The sequence below is a fragment of the Xiphophorus maculatus genome, chromosome 15 (genome assembly GCF_002775205.1).
Source record: "Xiphophorus maculatus strain JP 163 A chromosome 15, X_maculatus-5.0-male, whole genome shotgun sequence".
In the NCBI taxonomy this organism is placed as follows: Eukaryota; Metazoa; Chordata; class Actinopteri; order Cyprinodontiformes; family Poeciliidae; genus Xiphophorus; species Xiphophorus maculatus.
The window spans coordinates 1,004,139-1,020,526 of NC_036457.1; the positions used below are offsets into that span (position 1 = coordinate 1,004,139).

Sequence of the window (16,388 nt, forward strand, 5' to 3'; positions counted from 1 at the left end):
ACTGATTTTTGATCAAGAGCTTCTTCAACAATCTGGCTGCATCCATTTTTAGCTTGCTCTTTTTACCACCTCCGAATAGTAAAGTTCTTATAAAATTACTTGTTTTAATGATCTGACTGTTTTTTAAAACTGTTCAAATCAGAATTTTGGAAATAAATCTAATAAACTTGCTCCTTCGCCCTTATGTACCTGCTTTCTAACCAGCTTCGTTGGTAGTAGGAAGTGGGTTCTGGTTTGTTTAATGTCTCTCCACACACTGCAGAAAACTGCAGCTCAATCTGCTCATTGTGTGAAAGCAGAACTGTGTTACTATGAGGAAGAGGCGCAGGAATGTGGCCTGATGACAAATGGACATGGAAGGGAAAGACTGGGACTTTTTCTCCCAGTTTCTTTTCCCCTCGAAGCAAAATGAGATCATGTTTGTTAGCTCTGAAGCCACATGCTGTGGGGAGTATTGTAAGACCTTTTATGTTCAGACACCAGAGAAATGGTGATCCTTTTACATTAAACAAAGGTGGAAACACTGGAAACACTTTAATCCATAATTTTATTGTTAGAAAGTAAAACTACATTAATTATACAGGATTCATTTGCCTTAAATGTACTTTTTATTGTAGCTTGTTGTTCTGCAACACATTAAAAGTGCAGCTTAAGTCTCTTTCTTATGAAAACATGTTCAAGTTTAACCCATCTTCATCATTTTTGGATGGTTAGTCGGCTGATTACACCATTTTATTACTTCCATTTATAGATTTAGAAAAAGACACACTGAATAAAATCTGAAGTAGACTCACAGTTTTCTAATCTTATTAATAAGATTTTCAAATGTTTCTTTGAATTTTTGGTGCTTTTCCCTGCAGTTTCAGTCAAGTTTATTTTAAAGTTTCTTCCTCTTGCAGCGTTGGGTAAGATAGTTTTTTAGGCCTGACTGCAGTTTTGTTGCATGTGCAGCACAAATGTTTTTATGGATTGACAAACTGTATCACTTTGATGTTTAAAATATAAAACAAACTTCACACAGGATAACTGAAATCATCTCACCAAAGGTCCAGCCTACTCCACACTCTACGCACATCATCAGTTGATTTCTCAGCCGTTTCTTTCTGGGTCCGTTTGACATGTGGAAACGTTCATGCATGTGATTTTTGGTGGATGAACACTTCCACATGTTTCAGCTCTCATGATTCAACAAACGACTCAAACCCTTAAATACATAAACGTCCAACTCTTCTTCCAGTTCTGACATCTTTAAGAGCCTGTTTTAAAATTGTTAGCGAAGATAACAGAAACACTTGTTTGAGCAAATCTCATTTTTTATGCTCCAGCATTGCTTCTGCACCTTAGTAACAGCAAGAAACATGATGTGACATATGAGACATTTTTATTTACTTTTAATTTACTTTCCCACAAACCTTAAAGAAAACACATTTTACCCAGATACCTATTTGCAAACATACTAAAATTTTACATTTAAGTGTTGAAATTGTACTTTGTCTTTAAATCTTGCTCAGATTGTATTGATAAAGCAAACTTTTATCAAAGAATGCTGTGAAATTGTCTTGTTTTTACTCCAAACACTAAAACAATCAAAAGAACTGGAAATGAACTTTAGAGTCTTCCTGCCACAATAACAGGATTATTCAAAACTTGTCTTATAAAACTCAAGATGTATTTTCACTACTTAGTGCTGTTCTATAAAATTACAAAAACATATTTACATTAGTAAATTAAATTAAATGTGAACTTAAGATGCATCAGTGTTTTTGCAAAGCACAGAATTTTCTAATTCACCAATATGATCTTGTTATTCAGCTCTTAGCTGAATGAAATTATTTTGTTTTTGACATTATCATCACAAAATCTGTAACTGATCTTTAAAAAAAATTCAGCAAGGTAATTTTTCAAATCAGTGTTGAAATCCATCACTTTTCATTTTACATCTTTGTTTTTTGTTGTGGTAAATAAATGAATACCAGTTTCCATTTGTCTCATTCAAATTTAGAAAGTAAGGATTGAAATGTTTATTAAAGCACATATGAACTTTATTTCTGCTGTTGGCTTCATAAATGCCTTATTTCTACCACCTGTGCAGGATAAATGGCTAAATACACTAGCATAAATGAAATATGTAATATTGATGAAAATGTATTTTAAAAAATTGCAAATCTAAACAGAACTGCTAGAAGCTTTAAAAGCAAAATTGCTAATTTGATCTCTTCTTTTAAATGTATGTTTACATCTCAAATACTTTCATGATGCAAGAGGACAGTTTAGTTTTTTTTTTCTTACAGATTAAAAACAGTGAAGAAATTTTGTCATCGTCAGCTGCTGCATGTCAGATCCAGTTTTATTGCTTCCGGTGCTGAGGCGACAGGCGCCTCCTCGCCTCCTTCTGGCTAACATATGAGAACAAACTAAAGCAATCTGCTTTACTGGGGTTCCAGCTGATATTATTGCTCCATATTATAAAGTATATTACCAATTTTGTCCTTTATTCAGCTGCTTTGGAACAAGAACGTTCAGTAATGTGTAAACAAATGTTAGATTTCGTGTTTTATTAGCACTGAAGCTAACGCTATCTACGGTTTTCCTCGCTTCCGCTCTTATGGGTTCAGCCAATCAGCGACAAAGAAAATGAAAAGCGCTCTCTGATTGGCTGCTTTGCAACGTGTTGAGTATAATTATACGTGGGTATTTCAGGTTCCCAAGCTGCATTTTCTTTTGAATATATTTTGTATGCTCAACTTAAAGAAGAATCCGCGAATACTAAACCGCAAATAGGCGGAGATCCACTGTTTATCGGTTCATTTGTTAAAGCTCTAGGCTTTTTCATAGCCACATTATTATTATTATTTTTAGAAAAAGGTGATACAATTATTTCAACAATTTGGTACACATAAAAATGTTGATTGTAAATTTAAAGTAATTTTATAAATACAAATATATAACACAAATTAATTACATTTGCTTAAAACACAAAACTGTTGAAAAATAAATATTGATTCTAACAGGTATGATGTCAACTGTTATATTTATTTAGTGTTATTCTGATTTTGCGACATAACCAAGTAAAAATGTGGAATAACTGCCGCCACTTGGGTTGCTAGGTAACGGCTTTGACTCGGCTGGGGTTGCTAGGTAACGGCGCAGAGCCCGTAGATTGTGACTCAACATTCAGGTTTTTGAAATGGCTCATTTTTAATGTAAAAAAATACTGAGTGTTTTATTTTAAGCACTTCAGTTGTTTTTAGAAGCAGTTGAGACCCAAATGCAAGAACAAAAACACAATAGGTCCTTTCTAAAAAGAAATGTTTGCAAAAAAAAACAACTTTATTTCACCAGTTTGCTACAATTTGCCTCCTGTTGCAGGATCTCTATTTAAAACACAGACTTTGACAAACAGAACTGCTGTTTTCTGACTGCAACCAGAACAAACAGTAAAATTAAAATCCAATATTTTATGTCTTGCACACAAACTTTTAAAGAAAAAATGGTGGTATAATATATCTTTGGAGCAATGTGAGGTTTTCGAATTTGCCAAATTTCAAGACAATCCAGAATCAGGTTCAAATTCCTGCATAAGTTTCATTCCAATCAGCTCAAGAACCATGTGGGAGGTGGCTCGGTGTTTCGGATTTTCGATCAGCCATGAAGATAATATCCAACTGAGAGAAATACAAACTGCTGAAGCAGATTACTGTGGTTTGTCTGGAGTGAGAAGTGACGCTTAAGCAAGCCAACGTTTGGCAGATTCACAGCCCAACCATTATAAATCAGGCAAGGCAGGCGTCCATCCATCTGTTTACACTCATCTGGTGTTTCTTATTATCATCTGTTAACCGGAGTAACCGTTAACCCTTAAGAGTTTAAAAATGCAGCTGAAATTTCGCGTTAAATGATTATTTGTAAGACATTTATGTACTGGATAGAATATTATGAAACCCACAATTCTGGATTTAAGGTTTTAGAACAGAAGAAAAAAATGCATAGTTTCTAAATTTATTTTATTAATAAAAATCTGTAAACAGCAGTACATTTTAATTCACCCCCTGCAACTCTTGATGCCCCTAAAATAAAGTACAGTGCCACCACTTGCCTTCAGAAGTCACCTAAATTGTAAATACAGTGGGATATTTTTGCAAGGCACTGCATATTAGCAAAAATGTATTCTGTATGCACAGTATATGGAGATATTAACTAAATGAGGTTCCACTAAATAAATCCCAGTAAACAGGAGATTAGATCTTAAGAGACTGAAACAAACAAACACGGTAAAAACAGTGCAAGTTATCCACATTTTCCTTTCAGATTTACTTGGATTGTTTTTAAAGTGGTCATGGCTAACAGTTTTACAGACTTTGTGAAGGTCTTTGGATATTAGCTGCTATTTTTACACCAATAGCTTTTTTAAAAAGGTATTTATTCCCTTCACCTGGATTCCACACATGCACTGCAAAAACACAAAATCTTACCAAGTATTTCTGTCTAATTTCTAGTGTAAATATCTTAATACACTTAAAATAAGACAAAACTAACTTACAAGTAACTGTTCAACAAGATATATGAGGTTGACTTAAGTCAATATTTCCTAACTATTTCTGTAAAAATCACAAGTTCCATTGGCAAATTATTTAATGTATAACATGGGGAAAATGTTTTGTTATGAATTAAATAATCTCCCAGAGGAAAAAAACCCCATCAATATTAATTATGAACTTAAAAAGCTCCTATATTCTGGTGAAAAGTCGCAAGTTAGTTTTGTCTTATTTTAAGTGTTCTGAGATATTTGCACTAGAAATTAGACCAAAAATACTTGCAGAAACTTCTGATCAGCTTAAGATAGTTAACGAAAGGCTTTTTGATATTATTCTTTTATCTACCACAGGTTTCTTATTTTGTTTTTTAAAATGACACACAGCTGTGTTTGTGGTCATAATTATATAATTATTAGTATATAATTATATAATTATGACCAAAACAAATGAGTTAAAAAAGTATCCAGTTTTTATAAAAATATTTTAAATACCTTTAAAAAGCCTGAAAAGCAATTAGATAAAGACCACTTTTAAAGATATAATAAATGTCAGCCTTTTTGAGAACTATTATTTTAAATGACCTCAATAAAAACTAAACTGAAAGATTATCAAGTTTTCTTTCTGCATGCTTTGAGGCGTCTTTTGACCTTCAAACTCTAAATGTTATACAAGGTTGAAAGGTAAGAAAGTATGTAAATCTGTCACACTCTGTAAAAGCCCTTTGAATATTTTGCTGTAAAGAGCAGCTGCTGGGAAATGAAAGTCAAATCATCGACAGTCTGTCTTTCCTAAAGAGATTTCATCCTTGTTTTTAGGTTGGTAAAATGGTTTGTGAAAGTCCCTCTTCAGTCAAAATGTCCAGAACTGAGACTCAGTTTCTCTACTTCTTATACGGTGAGGAGAAGAAATCAAACAGCCATGAAATCCTTGCTCAATAAGTGCAGGTCATGAAAAATAACACGGGCCTTCAGTTTTTGTACTTCTCATAAACTCATAAAAGTACATGAAAAAATTAGTTTTTATCTGGTTAGGTGGCACTTTTTGGTGGTAAGTGAGCAACGATACTGATAAAAAGGCACTCCTTGTAGAAAAGTGGTACAAAAAAAGGCCTGGCATGGAGAAAACTCAACACGACAGCGATGATCCTGCATGTTCACACTGCACAGGTTACGCCGGCGTCCTCAACATGGCCGCAGTTCGTTTTGGCCCAGCCGGAAAACTTACACTGGTGGATGGTTACTTCAGTCCCAGTGCAAGCAACGTCGTCCATCCAGATCACACCAGTACCTGCGTAGAACAGTGGATCATATTCAGAGATTGTCTGAAAATTCAAGCAAAAGTCAAGAAATTAAAGGAAAATAAATAACATCCAATGGTGGGCTCCGCTAGCTAAAAAATTGCTTGTGCTAACCATAATACACCAATCATAAACATTAGCTCTGCTAACGCTAAAGCGCCAAATTCAACCATTTTGATACCCACATTTGACAAACTGTAATGTTTATTGCTTATTTCATAATTGGTTACTGTATTGTCTTTATGCTGCAAAGCATTTTGAACTGTCTTGTTGCTGAAACATGCCATCGAGAACAACACTCAATAACTAAAAATTCAACACAAATGTCAAACTTTATTAAACTGAAAGTTCACAAAACAGCCAAAAAAATTAGAGCTTTAGAATTTATCCAGAAAAAACATGTTTAGGGGAAGTTTAGTGTGCTGAAGGTTTTCAAAGTTAGCAAAAATGCTACAGCGCTGCACAAAACATTAGCTCTGCTATTAGAGGATTAGCAAAAGTTTGCCCACCACTGGTAATATCAATATAAACCAACAGTTTAAACAAAAAAGGCCAGGTGATGACTAATTCATGCATCTCTAAATAAAACCAATTATCTGATGATGTTTCTATGCGCCACAAATCTGAAACAAACTTCCAGAAAACTGTAAAACAACTGAAACACTGACTTCCTTTAAATCTGCCTGTTCAGAGTTGCTTCCGACCCAAAATCACTGGAACATTGACCAACATATTAAAGAGTATTGATTATTTTAATGATGGCACTGGACAAAATGTAACGTTTCTGGTTTCTCAATAGGTAACTGTATGACATTTTTATTACTTTTTATTTTTGCGCTTTAGAAAGTGCTTTTCTAATGTGAAGCACTTGGACTGCCTTGTTGCTGAAACGTGCTTTGCAAACAAACAAATGATTACCTGATTTTAATACTAAATGTTTTCAAAAACAAAAACTATAAGGTGTTGGAAGCAAATTATTAAACAAAAAACTGATGAAATTTACTAGAAAAAAGCAAACGCTTGTGCTTGAATTTTGTAATTGAGACAGCAAATTCTTTTACAGTCTCCACTGTGAACTGTGTGGATCACATTTATGGAGTACTAAAACTGACATTAAAAAATAAAAGCAGAAATCTATATTTTTTGTTTTTCCTTAAATGTGTTTTTGTCAAGAAATGGAAAAATGTTGTTTTGCCTTTTCCTTACACATGCATTTTTGTCCCAAAAAAAATTACATATGTGTTTTTCCTTTTTGTTATACATGCATTTTTCTCAATAAATATATATATTTGGTTTTGTCTTTTTGATGCAGCAATGACAAAAGAGCAAACGCTTGTAAAACAAAATATATATGTTTCTTGATGAAAACACATGGGTAAGGAAAAGGAAAAACAAAAAAAATACATATTTCTGCTTTTGTTTTTAATTATGTCAGTTTTGGTTCTCCATACAGATGATAATTTACCTGGTATTAAAACACATAGTTCCAGATGTCAAGCAAGTATTTTGGCTACATTGTTTTCTCCTGAGTTTGGAGGTTTCAAAACACCATAAACACTTGAGCTTAGTGAGTTTTGTGTGTGAGAAGAAAAACAAAATCAAAACAGATTTGATAACTTGAAATCACCATGTGTTGAGTTTTTTCAGGATAGAAATGATGTAAGTTTTTCTGGAAAGTGAACATGGTGCTTCTGCAGGTTGCAAGTGACAGCCCAGCTGTTACTGATGCGACCTCCCAGGATTTAGAAACAAACATTTATAGTGTGTTTTTTTTTTTTTGCATGCTGATGTAACGTTTTGTTCACACCAGGTTTGTGTCAGTTCTTCCAGAAAAGAAGTGGCGGACAACCAAAACACGGCGAGGGATTTTTAGGGGAACACCAGGGAGTGATTTGGGAGATTTCTGTAATGATGCTAAAAGAACATTGTTGTCAACAGAAAATCCATCAATCAAACCATATTAGAACCGAGGATTTTAAATAAATACAAATAAACATTTCTTTAACACAAATTCTGGCTGCTCTGCTAACAAACATGTATAATAATTTGTATGTTTCTGAGATTTGGGATCAAATCCATTCATCTTCATATCACTCCATTTCATAAGTACATCTATTAAATTGCTTGTTAACACAAATGGTAAATTAGCCAATCACCTGCCGGCTACTCAAAGTGTTTAGATAATTGGTTTGATGACCCATCACCATAACCAGTCGTCCGTCTTTTTTAGTAGGTTGTTTCTGTGTTGACAAACAGCTGACTCATCAGAAAAATTCCAGAAAAAATTTGATTTTCTGCCTGTGTTAAATTGAATCCAGTTGTTTTCATGCGAAGGGAGTCCCTTGGAAGAAGAAAATGTTTTCTTTCTAACTTTTTCAGGTCAGAACTCACTGAACAGACAACCTGGATGATGTAAGGCTAAACGATGAACGACAGAAAGACAATAGATGTCACCACTGAGACTACGGTGATGACATCTGGCTCACATATTCTTTCCATTAAAACTTTAATATTAAAGCCTGATGCATTCAGGGCGCTGGTTAAGTAATACAACTCAACGGCAAAAACAGAAGAGTTCCTAAAAATCAGGGACATGTCTTTTAAAAGATTTCTCCATATGATGTGATTTACAACATTTTGTCAAACAATTATATTTTATTGGTATTTTATGAGGTAGACTAACATACGGAAGAGGATTAGGGACATGAAAAAGCAATTATTTTACTTTTTTTTTACAGCATTCTGACATTAGACTCAAAATAAACCGAAGGTTGTTCTTTTAACATCAACAATTTGTATAATCTACACCTCCTGATGCCAAGGGAATCAAAATATCAACTTCTAACACATTTGAACTATTAAATAGATAAGACTTAGAATAAATTCCTGGAAGTTAAGTTTAAAAATATCACATTTAGGACATTTTTATACTTTAATTATGCTTTTATAAACAGTTCAAACATTTAAAAACCCACCCAGCTGGTTTTTGACAATAAATTCATGTTTTTTGGTGCCTAGAAAGTGAACTGTTTCAAAGAGCTCCAGATTATTGAGTCAGCTACCGTTACCTAGCAACCCCAGCCAGCCTAGCCCATCACCTAGCAACCCAACCGGAGTTCCAGCAGAAGCTTACCTGGATTTAAAGTGACGGAGGCCCTAGAACAGCTCATTCTGTCTGAAAGGAGCCCAAAATAGGCAGAACAGACTAAAATCTCATTATCTCACAATGACTTGGGGGAAAAAAAATCTAATGAATATGTTTGAAAAGCCCAAAGACTGGTCCTAATTCGCCATTTTGTACCAGAGTAAAAGTTTTGATATATTTCAAATACAGATTAATTACATTAAAAATTCAAAAAGCATCAAGAAAACATCAGTATTGGTTGCGTTACGTACCCTGTCCAAAACGGCCCGTCTTATGAACCTCCGTTGCTCCTCTGTATCCCAGCATCCTACAGACGACGTCTCCATCCTTTTGGTCCCAGACGTCGTCACACACCGTCCCCCATCGGCGCTCGTGAAGCACCTCCACGCGTCCCTCATGGGGACCCGACCCGTTCACCAAACGCACCAGAGCCTCCTGGACTGCAGAACAACGTGCACACAAACAGATGTTGTAAAAATCTGCACTTGTTTCTCTGCTGCTCCAGATATGAATCCTAATTGCAGGCTGTCAATGTTATTCATTCCAGTGATTCTGTATTGAAAAACATTTTCCGTTTGCTGGCTTTGAGCTCATAGAATATTTTATTTATTGGGTTTATGAGTTTAATCAAGTAGTTATTTAAACCGATATGAAATGCTGAGATAAAAGGATTTTTAATGACACACGGAGAACATATTTTTCTGCCAACCAAAGACATTCTGTTTTCCAAAAAAGAAATAAATAAAATTTGTTCTGTGTGTTCAAGTTTTGTACTGGGAGTATTTTTTTCTTTGACACACATCACAATCTGGCAGTAATCTCTTTCTGAAGGTCTTTAAAATGCATGTCTTCTTCTCAATCTGTAAACATTTAAAAATAAAATATGTAAGCTAGGAAAATAATTTAGGAAATACATTTCTCTATAACAAGAAACTTTAAAGAACCCAAGAAATCCAAGTAAATGGTAGGAATTTAAAGCACAACAGAAAATACATATTAAATGTTTCCAAGCTGGTTCTTGGAATGAGAAAGTTTCTTGTCTTAACAAGACAAGTTTCATATCCCGTCATAAATAAATATCATTATAATTCTAATTTTCCTTGAGGACACTTGAACATCCTAAAGGACATCGCTGTTGTACGAACTTTCTCATTTAAAGAGAAGATATTGGTTCCAAATTTTTTTTAATTATACGGAACAAAACTGGCAAATTTAAACTACTTGCTGGCCACAAAATTAATTTATTGTACTTTTTTTCTTTTGTTTTCTTTTACCTGCTCAATAATAAACTATTTTTTAATGAAATCTGTAAATCATTAAAGATCTAAAACATAAACAGGGATTGGGACTGCCGCTTTCTTAAGAAAAAAAACAGATAATTTTCATCAATTGTTTTCTATTTCAATGAATTGCAAGATTGGAAACAATATAACAGCAGATTTCAGTTCCTTGAAAACAGAATAAAAAAAAATTTTTATTTATGCTTTCCACCCAACTTGAAGGTGGAGTGGGTTTGAAAAAAATCTCTAAGATTGTAAGAAAATATTCTACAAAGATTTTTCAGAATAGCTTCTGAGACAGACATTTCTGTGTCTTTTTCTTGCAAAATATATTCCTTCCTCTATAAAACCCCAACTAAATACATTAAATTTTGAGCGTGTGATGTGACAAATTGTGGTTTGGATACTTTTACAAAACGTGTGTCGATGTGTTAGAATTTGCTGCGTGGATCTAAATCAGGAATTCGTGAAACTATGCACAGCTGCACTCATATAGTTGACTTGATTTACTGTGGAGAGGAAATGAGAAAGCGAGGTAAACAGTCACACACACACACACACACACACACACACACACACACACACACACAGACACACACACACACACACACACACACACACACACACACACACACACACACACACACACACACACACACACACACACACACACAAACACACAGCTTCATCATTACAGGATGTTCATCATTGAATCTGCTGACAAAGTGCTACAGAGGAAAGTCAGACTCTCCACACACACGGGATACGAGTCTCATCAGACCATCATAAATTTGTTTATCTCTCATTATTCAGCCAAATACTCAATCACCAGGCCATCATAATTTAATATCTACCATAGCTTTATGCTGCTGTATTTGCAGCGTTTACTTGTTTTGTGTTACTTCCAGCACCAAGAAAATATGAGCAGAAATTAAATCTGTCATTTAATCTCTAAAAAGGAACTAAAAATAGTCGGAGTCAGTCGCACAAATCAAACTCTGGTCTGCCTAAGAACCTCGGTCTCGGTTCAGTTGAAGTGAACTCTGGCGCAGTTTGAATAAATATGAGAACACCAAGCGGACTGGAGCTTCAAAAGCAGGAAGTGGACTGTACTGCATGGCATTCTGGGTAAATACAATCAAAACAAACATGCTAGCCCCGTGTTAGCGGGAGAAATGACTCGAAGCTTTATACCAAAGACCAAAGAGAAATCCTACAACTGCTAAAATCTGATGCTACTCCATTTTTGTTTACATTTTGTGAAGAAGTGTCTCTGTTTCTTCAGTAGTTCTTGGTGTAGCGCCCCCACAGGCAAGGAGGGGATCAGGTTTTTTAATAAGTTTGGCTCGATTGATAGTGCAGAGTGATGGCAAACTGAAAATGTAACAAATGTTGCAATTTAAGTCCCCAATAAACCAATGTACTGGACTATCAGGTGTGAAAATGGCCTAAAGGACCTGAGAAATCCAAGTACATGGTAGGAATTTAAAATACAACAGAAATATTTCCAAGCAGTTTCTTTTTGTGAAATATTTAAACCTTTTCTCTGTACAATCCACTATATATTTTAAGAATATCAAATCTTTCTTCTGTTAAACTCTATACCTGCAACAACATCCCCCCGGAGAATAAAATATCAAAATATGCTAAAATCAGACAGAACTATCATAACAGAGCACGAGAATACAGTACATACATCAGCAAAACATTCAGAAAACCATGGCAGAATGAACATAAAACCAGTTGGTCATAACATTTACTGTGGCCAGGATGGAAAACAGACGTCGGAGATTTAATCTTAAAAAATAAATACTTCTGAAAGCAATTATACCAAGCAAAAAAAAAAACAACCTGCAGACCAACAGCACGCATGTTCACCTAGAAGCCCAAATAAAACTTCACCATAAAACACGAGTGTTACCTAATTTAGACACAACAAGCTTCACAACTTCTCTGTTCACGTCTGAATAATGAGAGATTTCATGGGATGTAAAAAATGTTTTTGCTCAGGAAAAGCTTGCTGAGCGAGCTCCAAGTGTTGATGGTCGTCCAGAGCATTTTAAGCCCCAGAGGCCCGGCGAGCTGCAGCTAGCAGAACCAGGATAATGCCAGAGCCTTCAGGAATCACATATTACTAATGTTTATCTGGCATGCTGCAGGAGTTTGGGCTGGACGGGACTAAATGGCTTCAGGAGAACAGCTAACTACCTCCATCTGTTCATAAAGTCATGTTTTATTCAGAGTTTCATCTTCAGTGAGTCGTCTTTCCATTCGTGGCGATGAGGTTACTTTTAATGCAACATTTGACAACTTTTCCGCTTTATAACGTCACTTTGGGATAACTTTAAAATGAAACGTATTAGTTTTACTAAGAGCTTCAGCATGAACATGACCTGCTGCTAACAACAGACAAAGATTGTACTCAAGTACTACTTTACTTTAACATATTTTTACTCAAGTAAAAGTAAAAAGTAACCGTCCAAGTACTTACTCAAGCAGCAGTAAGAACATATCTGGTTAAAATGCTACTCAAAACATTTGATTTATCCATCCATCCATTTTCTGTTCACCTTTATCCCTAATGGGGTCGGGAGGTGCTGCTGCCTCTCCAGCTACGTTCCGGGCGAGAGGCAGGGTCACCTGGACAGGTCACCAGTCTGTCGCAGGGCAACACAGAGACAGACAGGACACACAACCAGGCACACAGGGAGAATTTAGAGAGACCAATTAACCTGACAGTCATGTTTTTGGACTGTGGGAGGAAGCTGGAGTACCTGGAGAGAACCCACGCATGCACAGGGAGAACATGCAAACTCCATGCAGAAAGACCCCGGCCGGGAATCGAACCCAGGACCTTCTTGCTGCAAGGCAACAGTGCTACCAACTGCGCCACTGTGCAGCCCTCATATTTGATTTAATATTTAAAAATAATGTTATCAGACAGATAAAACTCAGCATTATGTCCAAATTAAGATATTTAAAAGAATAACATTTTTAAAAATTTATACAAATGAATAAGATTACTTAATAGATTCAGACAGCAATTTTCCAAGTCATAAGAAAGAAAACTATGAAACTAGTACTTACAGTTGGTAATGCAAATATACTGTATGCCACACCAATGGTGTCCAAAATGCGGCCGGGGGCCATTTGGACAGATTTTTTTTGTGCCTCACAAACTGCAGTTGAATAAACTTTATATTTTTAATCAGGACAAAAATATTTTGTACATAATGTTGAGTACGACACAAAGTATTCGTCTTTTTACAACCAAACTTTTACAGTGAGTAGAATCACGTTTATCCAGACACTTTGACTAAAAAGCCAATGTAAATAAGCTTTTATTTAATTTAGTAAATTTGGCTAAAGGTAGGAAGCAGTTGTTTTTTTTTTAAGAAAGTGACTCTAATCCTCTTCTTAAAACTGAGATTAAATTTGTTAAAGCAAGCTTACAAGAATTTGAAAACTAGACAATTTTCTTTTAATACAGCAAATGTGCAAAATCCTTTTATAATTTTGGGAATAGGATAAATACCGTATTTTCCGGACAAAAGTTTTTCTACAAAGTTTTTTAAAAAACTGGAAACATAAATCTATAAACTGTACCGGGTTATAAGCCGCTGGTATCTCCGCCGCTCGGTTTTCCACAATAAATCTATCAATGACGCAGCCCTGCGTCTCCAACACTGAACCATGGATTGGTTAACGCAGAGTTTACGTGCAGCGGCTCTATTTCCCTCCTGTACAGCCAGATCGATACTCCTCAACTTAAAACCTGCATCATATGAACTTCTTCCTGTTGTTTCCATGATGAGGAAACAACATTCCTCCGTTGTGCCTGCTGCTAGCATGTGCTTGTTCTAAATGAAAATTAGCGCTTTCTTCTTTGATTTCCAATTTTGACTCCCAATGATTCACTTCCTGCTAAAGAGCCCCCTGGTGGTTGAAGAAAAATCCACAGGAAAGCCGTGGGGAAAACGTAGCGGCTTATAGTACGAAAAATACGGTAATATAAAAATAAATACACAAAAAATATCTGATTATTTTATTTGCTTGATTTTATGAAAATAATACTCAAGTAAAAAGAGTGTAATAAAACTACTGCTAAAAGAACATTTTTCCAAAAATTGTAAATGTAAATACTCCTCCGCTGTTCAAACAGTTGATTAAACATTAAATCCATGAAACCGCTGAGATCAGTTATCAATCTGTCAGACGGAGCCTCTTCTGTGAAATGTCAGCTGTCAGGAAAAAAAAAAATCAAGTCTGAAACGGCTCAAAATGCAAAGCAAAAATGAGTGTTTTGTTCCACACATGGGGAATAATCCTTTTAAGGAGAAATATTGGGCTTCAGTCTCTGTTTCTAATGTTTGTTAACTTTATTCTGCAAATCAAACGCACTCCTACAGGTCTCTTTTTAAGTAATCCAATCAGCCTCTGGGAAATTTCAGGGAGATTCATACATCATGAAACGATTATCATGTGTTTACCGACTCCATAAGCCAATATTTTAGAACTTAATACAAAACAGAGCTTTATTTCCATGGTTGAGTAACAAAACAATAACAAGGTTAGCAATCTGCAGCTTTAAGAAAATACCACTTCCTCCTCTTCAAAGATTTGTGCAGAAATTGTTTTAAAAACACATTTAAGAGTCTAATGTAAATTGCAGAAATTGAATTTATATACAATAGTTCACAAAACTATACAGGTCTGTTTTAGTGTCAGGTTTCTGTAATGTACAGAGTGAGGCTCTGATAAATCACCAATCAAAACTTTTTGACATTTATTCTGGATAATTAAACTGAAAAAGAGGGGGATTTGTTTGAAGCAAAAATAAAATAAAGAAATTATTTAAAAAAGAGAAGAAATCAGGCAGGTGAAGCATTAGGACACAGAAAAGGATTGAGTGGAAAATATGTAGAATAATGAGGATATTGCAGCATTTCTCCAAATTTTATGAAAAGTTGCGTTCTAGTATTATAAGAAAACACAGTTATTAGTTAAAAATATTTTTACTTTTCTAAAAAACTTTCTGTGATTAAATCAAATGGTAAAATAGCTTCTTGAGATAGTTTGAAAAACAACACAACAAAAACATTTAGCTTCTTTTTCCTACTTATTTACTTGTCTGCAAAGTTAAGATATAGTTTTATGTAATCATTTAAAAACTGATTACAGAAACTCTAAAATACCCACAAACCAACAAATTTTTACAGTGAAAAAGACGTACAAACAATAAAAACACCCAAAGTGAAAGAAAGAGTTTGTGGAGAATTTAAAACTCAGAAATCTGAGATGGAGATTTTTAAAAATCCTGGTTTGAGGTATTGAGGTTTTCAGCAGCTCGTCATTATTTGATCCTTCCAGTGACATAATGTTCTGTGAAACAGGCTGATTTTATATTAACACGTGTGAATCAACTCAAGCGCTTTCTCAGGTAAAATTCAGGCTTTGAAGTGTAAAAAGATCCAACTGAAAAATCTAATAATAAGTCTCCCATGTGAGAGTCGCGACAGAAAAACGTATGACGTTGTTACTTGATATTTCTTACTGCCTACCGCGTGCAGACTCAGACCATTTTTCTTGTCGTGAAACCTCAAACACGCGCGTCTTGTTAATGATGTGAGGAGAGAAGTGATCTCTGACGGTTTATGTGGCTGAAAGACCAAGACCTTCTGATGCGAGCGCCGCCCCACGACACATGCAGGACATGCAGAGCAGCTGCGATGATGTAATGAAGGAGAAAATATCTGAAGGAAGAGAGGGAAAAACCTGAGCCTCAGCTACGTTTCAGAGAGAAGTTGATTTATGGAATCTGCACAAACTTAATAGATCTCAAATTTTATCCATTAACACATGCAGTCCATCATAATCTCCTTTAATTTGGGTACCGAAAAGAAAAAGAGAATGGTTGCTATGGAAACTTGGTGACTCCGACAAGATTTTTTAAAATCTGCCTTGACATCCTTCTCACTGTAGAAGGTTACGAGATAAACTTGGGTCTTTCTGTAGCCACGTTTGTCAAAGAAACAGATGTTTAAAGTATCAAAAAATACTTAAAACAAGGCAGAAGCATGTTCTCTCCACTTGGGTTGCTAGGTAACGGGCTCGGCTAGGCTGGGGTTGCT

General features: G+C 35.2%; 1 protein-coding gene across 2 annotated transcripts in view; it reads right to left on the reverse strand.

The window, feature by feature from the left end:
* Nucleotides 1-4,965: 4,965 nt before the first annotated feature.
* Nucleotides 4,966-16,388, reverse strand: part of scara5 (scavenger receptor class A member 5) — a 79,098-nt gene continuing 67,675 nt past the window's right edge. For both annotated transcript variants that reach the window (XM_023348290.1, XM_005803426.2), the window contains exons 11-12: nucleotides 9,229-9,417; nucleotides 4,966-5,822 (exon numbers count right to left, since the gene is read on the reverse strand). In XM_023348290.1, coding sequence (XP_023204058.1) covers nucleotides 5,689-5,822; nucleotides 9,229-9,417 — 323 coding nt within the window. In that variant the 3' untranslated portion in view covers nucleotides 4,966-5,688. The remainder of the gene's footprint in view (nucleotides 5,823-9,228; nucleotides 9,418-16,388) is intronic.